Source organism: Colossoma macropomum, unplaced genomic scaffold (genome assembly GCF_904425465.1).
Source record: "Colossoma macropomum unplaced genomic scaffold, Colossoma_macropomum, whole genome shotgun sequence".
NCBI classification, from domain to species: Eukaryota; Metazoa; Chordata; class Actinopteri; order Characiformes; family Serrasalmidae; genus Colossoma; species Colossoma macropomum.
The window spans coordinates 4,938,485-4,957,226 of record NW_023494796.1 but is presented as its reverse complement, the minus strand read 5'-3'; the positions used below and the strand labels follow the sequence as shown (position 1 = coordinate 4,957,226).

The following is an 18,742-nucleotide window of genomic DNA, read 5'->3' as shown; positions in this document are numbered from 1 at the left end:
CGAAGTGTTGAGCAGCTGAAATCCTGTATCAAACAAGAATGGGAAAACATTTCACTTTAAAAACTAAAGCAGTGTCTCCTCAGTTCCCAAACACTTACAGAATGTTGTTAAAAGACGTTTCAACATTTGATACATTGTCTTTCTACTATTTTACACGAAAAGTGTTTGATGTGGGGCCCTTTAACATACTGAAGTACTGATTAGCTAAATTTGTGGTTGAATGATAACCATAAGTAATACTGGGCTTCCATGAGGACAGGTTTGGAAATGGTTAAATAAACACACTGACATACGTAAAATCACTAAGCATTGTTATTAATGTTATTTGTATTTATTCTCATATTAGTTTTTTTTTTTCAAATAAATCCTTACTGTCTAGATAAATAACTGTTTAATTACAAATAACTGAATTAATTAATTGACTGAATCAGTTTCTCAGGTGCCTAAACATTTTGCATAGTACTTTATGTGCCTAGCGGAAGACTCCATATACCTCAGCACAGGTTTTGCAAATATGATTGATAAAGTAGTTCATCTCTTCAACAAAACACTTTCAAAATGGAATCCATAATAGAGTAATGGAAAGTATGTTGGCTGCATTGCTTTTAGATTTTTGACTGGCTGCAGATGTTAAAACTAATTCTAATTAATAAAGGGACCCCTTTGAGAATATTACTCGTTAATGAAATTTACATTCTTACTCTCTTGTTTACCACTGCCATCACGTAAAAACCTTGTATCTCCATTTTTGCCACATTTTACTTTTTACTGTGTTAAAATTTGATGCTAAATGAAACAATTGTAATGGACCAAAATTACTTGAAAAAAAATAACTTCTTCCATTACAAGTTAAGAATATTTTTCCTTCTCCTGTAAAGCTACTATTTTGGAGATACAAGTTTGTTTCCAACAACAACAATATGCTAATGAAGTACTGCTTAGCTAGAATGGGTGCTGAATGAAAACCACAACACTGGGTTTCCTCAAGCAGAGGTTTGGAAATGGTTAAACAAACACACTGACAAAGTCACTAAGCGGAAAGAACCATATACTGCAATGGTTAGAGTCTGTTTGTGCACGATTGTTTTGTGCATATGACAGTATAAAATAGTTCATCCTTTCAACACTACCTCTTTCTTTCATTTGACCTTTTTTCTTAGTTTGGTATGCTGTTTGGTGATTCCCATCTACAAAGTTTGGCTTTAGTTCTGCTCCAGGTGCATCTGCCCTCTGTAGGGAAACTGAAGCTGAAACTCCAGAGAGAGAGCCAGACTTTGTTTGCCTCACAGCACCAGGTTACCATAGTTGTATGGTTAGCAATGAAATTTTTAGAGTAGAAACACTCTGATAGAAAATGAAATGGATTGTAGATCCTGACCTACTTAAACACAGTAACAAACTAGATGTTGTCTACTGCTGTTTACCAATACAGAAAACAGTCACAACCGGAGCCGGACGATTGAGGAAGCAGGAAAAGGTTTTCTTCAGCTGCAGACTGTGCTAACCTGCTGGAGCACTGTAAACAATGTCATATTACTTTTCTATTTTACCCACATAATACACTTTGTTTCCATTCAATGGTAGGAGGATTTGCCATGTTCTTGGTACCGCGGTTGCATCTGCATCATTCAGGCAGCAGCAGTCAGCAAAACACAAGCAGCCAGGAAAGGAAGAGAAGAGAGACAGGACGTCTAAAAAGAAATAAGGTCTAAATTGAAGCAAAAGAAAGGTCAGGGCAAGCATGCAAGGAGAGATGATGATGATGATCGTCTCATAGATAAAATACAACCCACCGTAGAAGGTAAGAAAGGGTTAAAGACAAGGGTGAAGAAGTCAAGCAAGACGAAAAAACAGGTAGCCAGATTCATCTTTGGTGCAAGAGGGAGTTTTGGTACTGGCCTGGAGTGGTTGGAGGGTGTAGCTTTTGGCATTTCAGAGTCATAGTATGAGAAACTCCTACATGTGCAGTGACGCTTGTTTAATGTAAAACCATAAAGTGTTTTAAACATTTTTAGAAAATGAATTTCTAAAATGTTTATTTATTAATATTAACTAAAACGTATTTAACGCTAGAAACTTTTATTTTGAAAAACACCCTCCCGGTTGTGGTCGGACTCCGCTCGCTACTGTTGTCTTCACACAGCGCGTTGTGTTTGGGGGAGACTCTGAAACGGAGACTCAGTCTGAGATTAAAGAGCTGTAAGTGCTGCTTTAAGCTGGTTTCAGTCCTTATATGTCGGTCTAACTGACTGATGAGGGTCTTTAAATGTCTGTTAGAGCCTCATTGATGGAAACGCTGCTCATCCTGCAGTGATTTAGAGGAGGAGCTGCTGCAGTAAAGTCGGTTAGTGGTTCTGATTCTGTCAGCTGGAACTCCGGAACGCAGTAACGCACATCTGCACACTCCGCTGCGTTTTGTTAGTCCTGATTTTTGTGAATTCAGATGACGTCATTTTCCACGCTAAAACCCGCCAATATTCTAAAGCTTATAACTTCAGAAGTTGAGCTCTCAGACGAATGAAACCAGGTTCAAACTGTCCGGACTGATCAGTGAAAAATCTCAGCTCTTATTTTGCTCCGTGGTCTGAGTGGACCGCGAGAAAGGAAACTGATCAGGTGATTTTCAATACAAATGACATTAAAATGGATGAAACTGTGTTTGATTTAGCAGAACTCGATTTGTGTCTCCTCAGGAATAAGTCTGATTTTGGAGTTTAATTTCATATACACACATTGTCAATAACCCTGCAAATTCACTTATACGTACTGCTTAAGTTGTGAAACTATTCACAAACAGATTTTGTGATACTTTATTGCTTTATTCAGAACTATTTCCATTACTGTGCATTCAGAATTAAGTATTTCTATTATTTACCCAGTAATACACATGTAAGGAGATGAAAACAGGCTAGAATTTTGTCAGTCATCGATTAAAAGGCTTTTGCATAATAAAGATGAAAATATGTGGTTTTAACTTTTGAACACAATTTAATATATGTACACTACCAATAATCATGCAGTGTTGGTATTACCTGATTTGTGAAAACGTTCACAAACATAGTTTGGTATATTTCAGTCATTTTTACAGTTCTGCTCATATTTTAATGTGTAGTAATACAGGAGTTAAGTTTTTGGGGCAAATGAAGAACATTAATGCATATAAATTTGATAACTGATCATGTATCAATATAACACATTTACTTTTCTGATTTGTGAAATATTTCCTATCTATATTTATGCCTATTAGTCATTTAACAGTTTAATTTTAATGGTTTTGGAATCTACATACATTACTTTGGATTATGGAAAAAGAATTCCAGTCCACAATACTAAATCTCTCATGTTTAACACAGAAGACAAAAGAGAAATAGAGAACAAACACAATGTGCATCTTCCTTTAAACAGTCATGTGAAAGTTTAGGAAAGTTTTGGTCAAATTACACATTTTTTGATTGTCCAAATGAAAAATGAATACAAAACCAGCATGGAATAAACAAACACATGTTTCTACAAATTTAAATGCAAGATTTATTTGCAGAATTTACTACAAACCCCATTTTCAGAAAGTTGGGACGTGTTGTAAAATGCAATAAAAACAAGAATGTAATTAATTCTCTCATGAACCTTTATTCAACTCACATAATTACAAAGAAAAGATTTCCAGAGTTTTCACTGGCCAACATAATTGTCTTAATTTTTACCCGATTTTCTCCCTAATTTAGTCGTCTCCAATTCCACCCGCTAGTTAGTTAGGACTCCCCCAATCACACGGTGCTATCAACGCTAGGAGGGCGAAGGCTAACACAGGCTTCCTCCGAGACCTGTGAAGCCAACCACCGCATCTTTTCGAGCTGCCGCTCACGCAACATCATTGGACAGCCGAACGCGCTCGGAGGAAAGCGCCAACCGCCAGATCTGTTAGGTCAGTTAACAGACGCCTGCGCCCGCGCTGAGTGATGGGGAGTGATGGAGGGGCCATCCCACCCACCCAGAGAGAGTGAGGCCAATTGTGCTCTCTCGGACTCCCGGCTACGGATAGCTGTAGCATCACCAGGGATCGAACTCGCGATCTCCTGATGATAGGGCCAACGCTTAGACGGTTGCGCCACTCGGGAACCCCATAATTGGGAAAGAGGCATGTTTACCACTGTATTATATCACCTTTCTTTTTTTTATTGCACTTGATCATTTGCGAACTGAGGCTATTATTAGTAGCAGCACTGCAAGTGGAATTTTTGCCTTGATACAAGACCTCAGCTGCTCAACAGTCTGTGGTTGTTGTTGCGTGATTCTCCTTTTCATGATATGCCATATATTTTCTATAGGAGACAGATCTGGACTGCACGCAGGCCAGTCAAGCACACACACTCTGTGTTTATGAAGCCATGCGGTTTTAGCATGTGCAGAATGAGGCCTGGCATGGTTCTATCACAAAGTATGACACGAAGTGGTGAGCCACAACCCATCTTCACTTGCAACCACTGAGCCTTTTGTGGAACCTGATACCCAATCATGATACCCTCACCTGTTACTAACTCACTTGCTTATTGTGGAATGTTTCAAAAATGGTGTAACTTGAATATTCTCTAAATTCTATAAACTTTTCACCCCCATTTTGCCTCTGTCCCAACTTTTTTAAGTGCAGGCAGCAATTTTGAATTGTTGCAGGCAGGAATTTCAAAATTTGCTTGTAAATTACAAAACACAATCCAGTTAGTCAGCCAAAACATAAAAAATCATTTCTTTGTACCTTTGTCAGTTAAAGGTTCAAGAGAATTAACAAATCAAAGATTGTTATTTTTATTTTTCCAGAAATTGGTTTGGGCACCTTCTCAGTTAATGGAGGTTGCAGCCAAAGAGTTCAATTTTTGTTTCATTTAGCCACAGCACTTGATTCCAAAATGCCTCTGGTTTATCTACGAGTTGTTTGCACACTTTAGATGTTTAAATTTGTCATGAGATCACAGTTAAGATTACAATCTGATCATCTTTCCATGTGATGTTTGTGCAACAATACAGCACAGTAGGCCAATGCATCACTGTTCCCATGTTAGCTAAATCTTCCTGCAGGTCTATGGTAGTGAGGTTGGGGTTTTGCTTCCAGATCTTGCCCTATAATTTCCAATATTGGCATTGCGACACAACTTGTGTTCTATGGTCTGTGGTGGTCTGTGTGTGTATTTAAGGAATTTGAGTAATTAAGACTATTGGTTTTTCCACATCAGATGAAAGTTTATTCGTTCTTTACACTTTGCTGTTGCAATGCACATTAAGTTTATATTTTCTTTTTTTTCCAGAAATGAATGATGTCCTGTTTCAGTACTTCTCCTGCACTTTCTTGCTTAGCTTAAATTTGCTTCCGTAAACACATCAGGACATTCCACAACCAGGAAAGTTAAGCTGCTGAAACGGATGATTATATAAGAATATGGCATCCGGCACCCTCCACATGAACACATCTCACAGACAAACACAGAAATGCAGCAAGGGAAGAAATCACTACTGCTTGGAGTGTGGAAAGAGGTTTACTGTACGGAGTGCTCTCAAAGTACACCAGCGAATTCACACAGCAGAGAAACCATATCATTGTTTAGAGTGTGGACAGAGTTTTAATGTACAGAGTGCTCTCCAAAAACACCAGCGCATTCACACAGGAGAGAAGCCGTATCACTGCTCAGAGTGTGGGAAGAGGTTTACTCAAAAGAGTAATCTCCAAAACCACCAACGCATTCACACAGGAGAGAAGCCGTATCACTGCTCAGAGTGTGGACAGAGTTTTAATCGACAAAGTACTCTCCAGGATCACCAGCGCATCCACACAGGAGAGAAACCGTATTACTGCTCAGAGTGTGGACAGAGTTTTACAGTACAGAGTGCGCTCAAAACACACCAGCGAATTCACACAGGAGAGAAACCGTATCACTGCTCAGAGTGTGGAAAGAGTTTTACTCAAAAGAGTAATCTCCAAAACCACCAGCGTATTCACACAGGAGAGAAACCGTATCACTGCTCAGAGTGTGGAAAGAGTTTTACTGAACAGAGTAATCTCCAAAAACACCAGCGCATTCACACAGGAGAGAAACCGTATCACTGCTCAGAGTGTGGACAGAGTTTTACTGGACAGAGTGCTCTCAAAACACACCGGCGCACTCACACAGGAGAGAAGCCGTATCACTGCCCAGAGTGTGGACAGAGTTTTACAGTACAGAGTTCTCTCAAAACACACCAGCGCACTCACACAGGAGAGAAACCGTATCACTGCTCAGACTGTGGACAGAGTTTCAGGCATTCAAAGACTGTAAAGACACACAAGTGCACTAAGAGCTGTGGTGGAAATCAGCAGTAAGGAGTGTAGCCTTAATACATTCTGGGTATAAAAGTCTGCAGGAAATGATGATTTGGTGATTCTGTATTTGGGGAAAAACACCTCTTGTTGTTTTACACTTGTTTTAAAATGTATGCATAAAATGAAATGGAATTTCCTGAGCTGAACACCAAGTCAAGCCTAAAGCAGTGGTACTGCATATTCTCCCCAAAATGAGTTTTATTTGTATTATATGTGGAGAACGATTGAGCCCCACATTCAACTATCAGAGGCTTTTTACTTTCTAATTTAGTAGATCTAAGCTATTATAGTGTTTCTGATGCGATGGTGGATGCTTTCACACACATTTGACTGTGTGCTTGGCTCTTTATCCTTCTCTTTTTATCTTTTAGCCTGCTGATTTATTTTCTTTTAGCTTCTGTTAAGCCTTTGCATGTGAGGTAATGTATGTATTTGTGAAGGTGTTAACCTGTTGAGATTATTTTTTATGGTCTTGAAAAAAGTCCTATTAAATTTCATGATCTATTCTTTTTTTGAAAAAAGAATAGATCATGTCACGCTGCAAGCACAGCTTTGTTTATTTAAACCACCGCCAATAAGTCTGCGTACAGGCAGTCAGAAGAATAAAGGCATCAACTTACAAAACTATTAATGGGAGGACATTTACATACTCTTTTTCGTAAGTAGAGTGTATTTGCATAAAAAATTATGTGAACTGTAGTAATATGATATCATCCATGTGTCGAAGTAATTGCCCCCCTAAATCTAATAACTCGTTGTGCCACCTGTGGCAGTAACAACTGCAATTAGATGTTTGTGATGACTTGCGGTGAGTGTTTTACAGCTGTGGAGGAATTCTGGCCCACTCTTCTTTGGAGCATTGTTTTAATTCGGCTACATTTGAGGGTTTTCGAACAAGAACTACTTGTTTAAGGTCTTGTCACAGCATCTCAATGGCAATCAAGTCAGGACTTTGACTTGGGTACGCCAAAACCTTAATTTCATTTCTTTTGAGACATTCAGAGGTGGATTTGCTTGCATACTTTGGATCATTGTCCTTCTGCATAACCCATCTGCACGTGAACCCTAGGTCACAAACTGATGGGTGGACATTTTCCTTCAGGAATTTTGGATAGGGAGCAGAATTCATTGTTCCATTACTTATGACAAGTTGTGCAGATACTGCAGAAGCAAAACAGTCCCACACCATCACACTACCACCACCATGTTTGACTGTTGGTATGATGTTCTTATGGTGGAATGCAGTATTAGCTTTACACCACCAAAAGTTACATCTTTGACTCATCAATGCACAGAGTATTATGCCAAATGTTTGGGGCTTGGTCACCCCTCTGGCCATCCCAGTTTGTTTAAATTAGTTTATATTTACTTTTAATGTCATTGCATGTTTACCTACCACGAAATTCAGGTGCACTACCTGAAATGATGCTCAAAATATATACATACGTATACACCGATCAGGCATAACATTATGACCACCTTCTTGTTTCTACGCTCATTGTCCATTTTATCAGCTCCACTTACTATATACGTGTATTTTGTAGTTCTACAGTTACAGACTGTAGTCCATCTGTTTCTCTGCATACTTTGTTAGCCCCCTTTTACCCTGTTCTTCAGTGGTGAGGACCCCCATGGACCCTCACAGAGCAGGTACTATTTGGATGGTGGATCATTCTCAGCACTGCAGTAACACTGATGTGGTGGTGGTGTGTTAGTGTGTGTTGCACTGGTCTGAGTGGATCAGACACAGCAGTGGTACTGGAGTTTTTAAACACCTCAGTGTCACTGCTGGACTGAGAATAGGATGACCAACACAAACTGTGCAGCAGCAGATGAGCTATCGTCTCTGACTTTACATCTACAAGGTGGACCGACAAGGTAGGAGTTTCTAATAGAGTGGAAAGTGAGTGGACACCGTGTTTAAAAACTTCCTCGCTGTTCCAGGTGGAGCAGTACAGCGTGGAGGACAGTGGAAATGGCATCATCTGTAGACCTGTCGGGTCTGTATGCATATTGTTAAGGGCCTAGTGTAGGCGGGAGAGCAGCCTTGATGTACTTCAGGCAATCTGTCCAGACACTTCATGATTACTGGTGTTAATGCCCCTGGCCTGTAATCATTCAGGCAGGTTACTGCAGCCTGCTTTGGAACTCACACTGTGGTGGATGTCTTTAGGCAGGTAGGGACAGTGCACTGTGACATGGATCAGTTGAATATATTTGTAAATACATCAGTTAGTCCCACAGCACAGTCTCTGAGAACCCGTCCCAAAACACCATCTGGGCCAGCTGCTTTCCGCATGTTGATCTTCCAAGAGTGTGCTTATGACGTCAGCAGGCTGTATTATGAGTACCTTGCTGTTGGCATCTGGAGCATGAGTGGTGGTCATGGTAGTCTCTGGTCTCACTTTCTCATGGTGGCCAAAGAAGCGGTTGAACTGCTCTGCCAGTAAGAAACTGCTGCTTTTGGTGGCTGGGTTGGTATTATTGTTTTGGTTGATGATATGACGTATACCTTGCCATGCACAGCGAGGATTTGAGCTGTCAGAGTGGCTCTCAATTTTTTGCTTGTAGGCTGCTTTGGCATCTCTAATGCCCCTCTTCAGGTCTGATCTGGCTGCACTATACAGCTGTTGTGAAAGGCCTTGTTGCGGGCCCTTAAAAGGAGCTCAACATCCCTTGTCATCTATGGCTTGTTGTTGGGAATGACATGGATTTGTTTTGTTTTGGTGAGGTCCAAGCAGTTTATTATATAAAACAGTACAGTCCTGGAGCTGCTCAGAAGCTCCCTCTGGCCACACTTGAATGTCTCTCACAGTTAGTTTGATTATGTTAATAAGCGGTCTGTATGCTGGAATCAGAAACAGAGAGATGTGGTCAGACCAACAAAGATGTGGGAGAGGTGATGCTTTGAACCTATGTTTGAGGTTGCTATATACATGGTCCAATATGTCTTTTTCCTCATGGGACACTGGACATGTTGATAGAATTTGGGGAGCATCGCCTTGAAATTTGCTTGGTTGAAATCACCTGCTATTACAAACACTCCACCTGCATAGACATTCTGTTATTTGCTAATGACAGTTAGCAAATAGCCCAAGGCAGTTACATTATTAAGATTAAGTTTAATCTGTCTGCAATTAAATAATTAAATTGCCAAAATAAAGTTTAACAGTAATTTCAGTAGATAAAGTGGAACTTACTGCATCATGAAGCAGAGCGAAAATTAAGCTTTTATGAAAAAATGAAAAGTAAAATGAACTAAAACACACAAATGCCAGTCTAGGCCACAGCATTGAAGTTGGGCTACATCAGTTTAATTCTTGGCTTAATACCTTTAAATATTTAGTTTGCATATTAAATATATTGCTTCAAAGTTCAATAATTTTATTTCAATCCCATTAGAAAAGAAGATTGCACATCAAGAAGTGTAAGTTGAACACACAATCACTGTAGCTCAGTGTGTTCACTCACTACATTGTGTTAATTCTGTGGAAAAGAGGTGGTTCCTGGATCAAATCTGACCTTCAGCTTTTTGTATTTTTGGGAGTCACTCAAAGGAACCACAGCACTATACACACTGCAGAGTTTTTTTTATTTTTATTTTTTTATAAATACATATCAGGTATATATGCATGTTACATCCCAACCATAGGCTCAGGTCTAGGAGGAGGGAGGGACAGTAACTAAAGGATGGAGGAGCACAATAAAGTGGTACAGAGACCAGTATAAAGCAGCTAAAGTTGTATCAGTTTAATTATACAGACAAAAAAACACACACAAACAAGTTAACAGGGTACTGAAGTAAAGTTGTTACAGTGGTACTGGCAAGCTGGGCAATCTACCCAGGAGGGAACTACAGAGAGTACCAAAAGAAAAGAAATAAACCAAAAGGATCTAGTCTAAACTACTAAAACATACAGGGAGTGGTACCTGCCTCTAATCTAGTGTGTTTAGACAATCATATACCTACTGATGTGAATGTAGGTGCACACACAGTCTAACCTGCCCTTCTTCCTGGGAGAAAAGCACCAGTTTAAGAGACTTTAAAGCCAGTACACTCAGACAAACAAAAAAAGCTAACGAATGCTAAAGCTAGCAAGCAGAGGCTAAAGCAAGCTAGCAAAGGCTAAAGCTAGCAAAGGCTAAGAGAGCCAAGACAACAGCAAGCCAGAAACCAAACAAATGAGCCAAGAGCTGGGACAGCAGTCACATGATGCTCAGGGCTGAAGACAAACTCGCAACCTATGAGGAAAAGAGTCAGCCAAAAGAGCAGGAGAAGAGCAACAGAGAGGAGAGAAAACAAAAAAACAAACACACATGTGCACAGGCACTGACACGTAACAATGCAGTATATTGTTCATATATTCACATATAGAGCAGCACATTGGATCATCTGAGAAAGTATAATTTGGGAAAGAAAAGTCTGACTTTACTACATTTCTCACTATATTTGATAAATTATTTTTCCCAGTTAAAAAAATCCTTTAAAAAAATGTATATTTTGCACTTTGAAAACTTCACTTCATTGATCTGCTCATACCAGGTGAGCTACGAGTCTCCACACGTAGCATTCACCATTTTTCCTAAGTAGCCATGCAAATACAAAAATCTGTGAAATAGCCGTGTTTCTCAGCAGAACTTTTAGTGCCATTATTTATTACTCATTACGTTACTTCATTGAAGGTGTCTGATCACAATAAGTTAAGAAAAGTGCAAACATATAATTAGAATAAATGCAAATAAACATCAATACAGTAAAAAATATCAAGGTGTGTGTGTATTGTGTGTGTTTGTGTAGTGTGTTTGTGTACTCCCAATCTCTCCATGTGATAAATGTGTGTGTTTCTGTAACAGTTAATCTGTGTGATTCTGTTCTGTTTAGTGAATCTTTTTCTGGATTCACATTTTCGAGAAAAAAGAGAAAACAAAGAAAACAATTCATTTTTATTCTCTTTTCATTTATTTTGAATAATTTAACCACAGAATGGTTTGATTTCTCTCATATTTACAGTCTGAGATCAAGCTGATAAACAAACACATTTTCACCAACCTGCTCTCTCTGTGTCTGTCTGTCTGCCTGTCTCTCTCTTTCTGTCTCTCTTTCTCTCTATTTCTCTTTTTCTCTGTAGATGTTATTGAATCTCACACAGACTCACCGAGGAGTTGGAATAAATACAGAATCCCCCGTAGAGCCGTTCAATGAATGTGGTGGTGAATGTGTGTAGGTGGGTCAGTGTGTATATGTTAGGGGAGATGGTGTAGAAATGGTGCCGGATCCCCAGTCCAGGTACAGTCCTACTCTGTTGGGGGTGGGGGGGCAGGTAGGGCCATGTCCTGTTCATTGTATCAGACAGAGTATCTGTTATTAGAGCAGTTCAGACTCCAGGACCGATTATTGAATCCAAACACACATTCAGTCCTGTCTCCTTTCCTCCTGATTCCTCTGTATGACACTGATATTTCAGCTCCTTCACTCCACTGAACCTCCCAGTAACAGCGTCCAGTCAGACTCTCCACACTCAGAACCTGAGGATACTGATGAATTCTGGCTGGATGATGTGGATACGACTGATCTTGTCCCACATGCTCCACCTTGCTGGTCCTGTTTGGATCCAGAGTGAGATCACACACATCTGTACAAACATATAGACAGGAGACACAAACAGAGAATTTTAATGTGTGTGTGTCTGTGTAGATTGTGTGTGTATATAGGGTGTTTGGGGTTGTGTATGGTACATTTCTTCAGTTCTGGTTTCATCTTGATTTTCCCTCCATGATCCACCCTGAAGAACAAACACACACATTTATACTTTAATTAAACTTCATATCAAATCAATACTAATGTAAAATGAATAAATAAAAAACATTTCATTATGGTATAGAACACCTTTCAGATCTTACAGTTCAGATAAAACTAAAATAAAAAAAAGAATAAAACATATCGTTATGGTATAAAACACTTAAAATCACTGTCTTCACATTAATACAGTGAACTACCATTAGATATTTAAGCACTTTAGCTCCATTACCAGATTACTTAATTGTCCAAATAAGGGTCTTTACATTAATACAGTGAAATAAAGTTGAATATTTAAGCACATTAGTTTCATTACCGGTTTACAGAATGCTCTGAATCACCATCTATAAACTAATTCAGTGAACTAACATAAGGTATTTAAGGGCTTTAGCTCCATTACCTGTTCACAGAAAACTCCAAATCACCATCTTCACATTAGATAAACAGATCCTCCAAGTAGATCCACTCCAAGCCCTCCTGGGTAGGAATAGGTAAGATCCAGTTCTCTCAGGTGGGAAGAGTTTGATTTCAGTGCTGAAGCCAGAGCAGAACAGCCTTCATCTATTTCCATACAGCCAGACAATCTGCAGAAAGGAAGGAGAAAAGAGGGACAGATGGCATTTATGGACAGCAAAAAGCAGCTGCAGTACAGAACCAACACAGCAAGCACCAAATTCTGTGAAATATACTCAACACTTTGATATCAAAGAAACGGAACAAAAACACAATAAACTGACTCAACATCTTCACGCTACTAATTACAACATGATAAAAATCTCATTCCAAGAGCTCCAGGAGATAATATGATTAGGAAGACATTTTGAAAAGAACCAAGATTCAAAAGCAGAAACTAATTTCCTCCTGGAAGCACCACAAAGTGATAATACAGACATATAGTCATGGAGGAAGTTACATAAACACTGTTAAAGTAAACCTTTTGAATCAAAAATTTGAATCAAAAGGAAACATTACCTGTGACCTTACCACAAAAGTCTGAAGATCTCTCACATACTTTCAGCACCTCCATTGATTCTCATAATACCAGGCCAAATGAAGTGTTACTTAATTATAAAATTTAAACAGTAAAGGTACTGAATTCAGATCAAATAGTTGCAAGCTGAATGGAGGTAGTTGGAGTTTAAAAGATTAAAATGGTTGAGTGACACCAGCAAGCAAAGCTTTACATTTTTCTGGAATATATTCTAGTTCACTCATGCACTGTTTTAAAAGCAGATTTTTTCAGCTCAGGAAAACTATTCACTAGAGTGATTAAAAAGGATGAATAATTACCAAGCAGCTAAAGAAACACACACACACACACACACACACACACACTTCCTAAACCGATTATCCTTCTGGGTCCCGGGGGGAGCTGCCATTGGGCGGAAGGCAGGATACACCCTGGACAGGTCGACAGTCTATTACAGGGCACTAAAGAAACAACAATTCATATCAATTGTTCAGTGCACCCTGTGGAGGTCCCTGAAAAATGTTATCAGGACAGGCCTGTTCACATTTTATATCACATATATGTAAGTAGGCTATTTGTTTGTGAGAGTGTCACAGCGGATTATTATTTTTGCAGTTATTATTATTATTATTATTATTATCATCATCATCATTATCATCTCAGGAATTAATTCTCAGGAGGTTCACCTGAAAATCTCCAATTTACAGAGTGAGTTCTTCAGTCCAGCAGAGAGCAGCCCCCTCCTGAATCCTGCAGGTCATTGTTGCTGAGGTCCAGCTCTTTCACGGAGGAGTTTGCTGATTGTAGAGCTGATCCCACATTTTTACAAGCTTTCTCACCAAGACTACAGATGTATAGTCTGCAAGCAGGTATTACAATATACTCAAAGGATTTCTGAATAGATTAACAGAAAGATATCATATTGTTTAGATAACACACTTTTTTATTACAGGTATGGTTAAAGTGATAGAAACAATGTAATTCTAATATGCCTGGAAATAAAATAAATAAAATAAATAATCAAAATAAATAAAATGACAGGAAGATATTGTATGTACAATGTTTATTGTATTTTATTATCTGAACCTATTTCAATTCAAGAATTAATTCTCAGGAAGTTCACCAGAGTTATTCCAGTTTTTCAGTCCAGCAGAGAACAGATCCACTCCTGAGTTCTGCAGGTCATTGTTACTGAGATCCAGCTGTTTCACAAGGGAGTTCACAAATTGTAGAGTTGCATAGAGAGTGTCACAACAGTCCCTGGTGATATAACAGCCATTTAGTCTGTAAAAATAATACACAGCATAGCCACAGAAAAAGACAGCATGAAACTGAACATAATATTTCAGCTCTGCAGCCCTGCCACTGGCTGCCATACAACTGTTGTAGTGTTGAAGTGACACCAATCACCTACATCAGATTATTGTTGAATAATTACTCTAATTCTTACAATTTGCCTACATCTAACAATATATTCTATTGCAGGTTTGCAAAAGACTGCAGAAGCTGGGTTCTTCAAAGAGAAAAAGGCTTTGTTCTTTAAGGCTTAGCAAAAAGCATATCAGCCTGGACACAGCCTCTGGAAACCATGCCAAAAATACAGTGCACATGATTAAATTTTTTTATGTAGTTTTCAGGGGTGACATAATTACTCCTGCCTCTTTTGATGTTGCACTACTGTGCATCCCTTGGTGCTACATCAAACCCTCACATAAACACTTATACAAACCCATATACAACCAGCCCACTTACTTGCTTATTGTTCAAAATTTCACTTGAATGCCTCAGCTTAGAGTTCTGTGGAACTTTGCACAGACTATACAGAGCCTCAGGTGCTTTCCACTCATATGTATACTTCTTATAGAAATCATGGGTACTTTCAAGCCTCCTGTGTCTTACCTCTTGTTAGGAGAAATCAATGATATTCTCTTAAATCATGTTTGATTATTATGTTAGAAATTTTCATTTTATCCCAAAACACACCTCAGAATCAAAACAAATTGGTTCACTGATGACAGAATCAAGGTTTTGCCATGCCCACCCGAGTCCCCTGACCTAAACCCCAAAGAAAACCTGTGGGCTGAGCTGAATAGGAGTGTGCACAGTGTGGACCTCAGAATCTGGAGGATCTGGAGACATTCTGTATGGACGAACAGTCTCAAATACTTTGCCATGTGTTCTGCAGTGTCATTAAGTATTATAGGAGAAGACTCACAGCTGTTATCTTTGCAAAGTGTGGCTGCATAAAGTATAAACCGATAGGGTGTCTATAATTGTGGCACATACACATTTGAGAAAAACATTTATTTTCTGATTCTTTTTTTTTCAATTACTGTACTTCAAAGAAATATTATATTTTTGTTCATATTTTGAATGAAAGATCAAAAGGATAAGCAAAACAGCCTCTGGAGTGTTTATGGTGTGAAGATGGAGGGGGGGGGACTTGGAACAAGGGTGAATGCCCCCCAAAAGTAGTCATAAAAATGTATTATTCTCTGATGCCATGTAGGCAGACTCGTTGGTGCCTAGGTCAACTCCATAGAGTGTGGTGGTTTAAATAAACAGACATAAGCTTGAAATGTGACAGCAAAATGGGGCAGTGCTTCAGTACACAGTGAATTTCAAAAGAAGAACAGATCAAATTTAATAGGATTTTTTCCCAGTTTAAAGGAACATTAGAAATGTTATGTAAAGTATAAAAATATAGCAAAATGGAGAAAGAAATTATCAACCTGTTAACAATTTCACAAAAACACCTCAAATGCAAAGCTTAACTAAACAAAGGTTTAAAGAAAGAAATCAGCAGGCTGAGAGAAAGAGAGAGAGACAGACAGAAAGAGAGAGAAGGATAAAGAGCCAAGCACACTGTCAAATGTTTGTCAAAACATCTGTCATCAGAAACACTACACTAATTTAGATCTACTAAATTAGAAAGTGAAAAGCCTCTTGTAGAGCCTATTGATTGTTATTCACTGCTAATACAAATGAAACTCATTTTGGCGGAATCTGAAGCACCACACCTTAAGTTTAGGCTTGACTTGGTGTTCATCACAGGAAATTACACTTCATTTTATGCTTATGTTTTATAAACAGCATACAACAGTAGATGGTTTTACCCTAACATTTTCTTGAAATCTGGCCTGGAATCACCGTTTCCTGCAGACTTTTACTCTCAGACCATGTTAAGTTTACACTCGTTACTGCTGATTTCCACCACTGCTCTTAGTGCACTTGTGTGTCTTTACAGTCTTTGAATGCCTGAAATTCTGTCCACAGTCTGAGCAGTGGTACAACTTCACTGCTGTGTGGATTCGCTAGTGATTTTTGAGATTACTCTGTACAGTAAAACTCTTCCCACACTCTGAGCAGTGATATAGCTTCTTTCTTGTGTGGATGTGGTGGTGTATTTTGAGATGACTCAGAACAGTAAAACCTCTGTCCACACTCTGAGCAGTAGTGATTTCTCTCCTTGCTGCATTTCTGTGTTTGTCTGTGAGATGTGTTCATGTGGAGGGTACCAGATGATGTATGCTTAGTCCCAGAACATGTTCTGGATGCCATTCTCTTGAACCTTTAACTCACAAAGTATAAAGACATGATTTTTTAATGTTTTGGCTGTAGGTGGCATTACTGCCTTCTGTAAAATGATGTCAAATGGGGCAATTTGACAGTTTCCAGAAATTATGCCGCTCATTTGAACTTAGTAAACAGGATTTTATTTTGATATTTACGGATTCGTCACTTCTATATGAAAGGGGTTAAAGGCCCCAACCCTGTTCCTTTCTCACGACTCATTCAGGTTTTCATGGATGCATATGAGGGTGAAGGAAATAAAGGGTTTACTGGCAAACTGCACAAATCCGTCTATGTAATGAATAAAAATTCTACTAATTATGTCAGACTTCGCTGAGAACAAGACACACTGGTAAAGATCCCAGAAGAAGTATGGTCACGAGTATGGGAAAACCATTGTATTTTCACTAATTCACTGATTTGGAGGGATTTTTGCTGGAAGATTCTGATGAGATTTTTTATAACGCCCTGCAGTCTTCCTGGCAGGTATATATTAGCGTCTCCCAGCTTTGGTCCTGCCGTCTCTCTGGCAGGTAAATATTAGTGTCTCCCAGCTATGTTCCTGCAGTGCCCCTGGCAGGTATATATTGGCGTCTCCCAGCTTTGATCCTGCAGTCCTTCTGGCAGGGATGTTTTAGCGTCTCCCAACTGAAATCATGCCGTTGCCCTGGCAGGTATATATTGGTGTCTCAACGCTTTGATCCTACAGTCCCCCTGACAGGTATATTTTATTGTCTCCCAGCTTTGATCCTGCAGTCCCCCTGGCAGGTATATTTTAGTGTTTCCCAGTTTTGATCCTGCAGTCCACCTGGAAGGTATATATTATCGTCTCCCAGCCTTGATCCTGCAGCCCCCCTGACAGGTATATTTTTCATAGTTCCCAGCTTTGATCCTGCAGTCCTCCTGTAAGGTATATTTTTAGTAGCTCCCAGCTTTGATCCTGCAGTCCTCCTGTAAGGTATATTTTAGCGTCTCCCAGCTTTGATCCTGCAGTCCCTCTGGCAGATATATTTTACTGTTTCAGAGCTTTGATTTTGCAGTGCCCTTGGCAGGTACATTTTTTTAGTAGCTTCCAGCTTTGATCCTGCAGTTCCCCTATCAAGTATATTTTTAGTGTCTCATGGCTTTGATCCTGCAGTCCCCCTGGCAGGCATATTTTAGTGTCACTATTACTAATATAACCAAATAATAACAACTAAACATGTATACAAATGTGTAAATAATAATTATTGTGTGTGTGCTAAAGACTACACACAAATAAATTTAATGAATGTGAAACATTGATCTAATAACAATAAAATTATGATCAATAATGAATATATTCTGTTCAGAATGAAACTGCATGTTAGTTACTCTGAAATGTTTGAACAAACATCAGCTAACAGCATGTTTAATCTATAAAGTGTTATCAGCCTTATCAGTCTGAGTTTTCTATCACAGGTTTCTCTTTAGATCTTTATTATTAAAGAATAAATACATCTTCTCAATCTTTATTAATAAAGATTAAACACATCACATGAAATGTGCTACATAAACTTGCCTTGCCTAAATCATATGTTAATTAATTTTAAATTGTGACATTACTGTCGTAATTGTGTATGTACTCATTAAGATGGTGACACTGGCTGAGGGTGTGTATAAGTGTTACTGTAGTCCAATGGTTATGAATTTTTTAATTTTGGTATGTGACCTCCTTTTGCAAGACTTTTTCAAACATATCTCTAAGAGCAAATCAATTATTATTTTTTTTTAATTTTAACTGATGTCTTAAGTTATATCTATTATTTATAAGCAAACCGTAACTGAAATCAAAATGGTGAGATATAATGCAAAGTGTAATGAGTGTAATTAGTGCTGATATTCTAACAAACCATGATTGAAACAAATCCATGTCTCCAGCTTACCCTCATTATAGTTTAAGATTAACTGTGGAAACAGAGGTAAAAGAATGTTACTAAAAGCTTAGTTATTGTGATTTTGATTAAATAAATATCAACACTCATAAACTCAGTAAAGACTCCTCTGGGAGATCACATGACTTCCACACTTCCCTCGA

At 38.7% G+C, this 18,742-nt stretch overlaps 1 protein-coding gene across 2 annotated transcripts; it reads left to right on the top strand.

The window, feature by feature from the left end:
* The first annotated feature begins 2,147 nt into the window (after window positions 1–2,147).
* On the top strand, window positions 2,148–6,890 carry LOC118817016 (gastrula zinc finger protein XlCGF7.1-like). Of its 2 annotated transcripts, none has more exons than XM_036583659.1 (2): window positions 2,148–2,199; window positions 5,298–6,890. In XM_036583659.1, exon 2 carries the CDS (start codon window positions 5,429–5,431, stop codon window positions 6,344–6,346), a length of 918 nt encoding a protein of 305 aa, XP_036439552.1. In that variant the 5' UTR covers window positions 2,148–2,199; window positions 5,298–5,428; the 3' UTR covers window positions 6,347–6,890. The 2 variants fall into 2 exon arrangements, with proteins under 2 accessions (XP_036439552.1, XP_036439551.1); XM_036583658.1 differs by having other exon boundaries at window positions 2,148–2,616.
* Window positions 6,891–18,742: the final 11,852 nt, after the last annotated feature.

Bases quoted from the DNA above. Each gene is read 5' to 3' on its own strand.
- LOC118817016 (XM_036583659.1), top strand. From the start codon at position 5,429: ATGGCATCCGGCACCCTCCACATGAACACATCTCACAGACAAACACAG.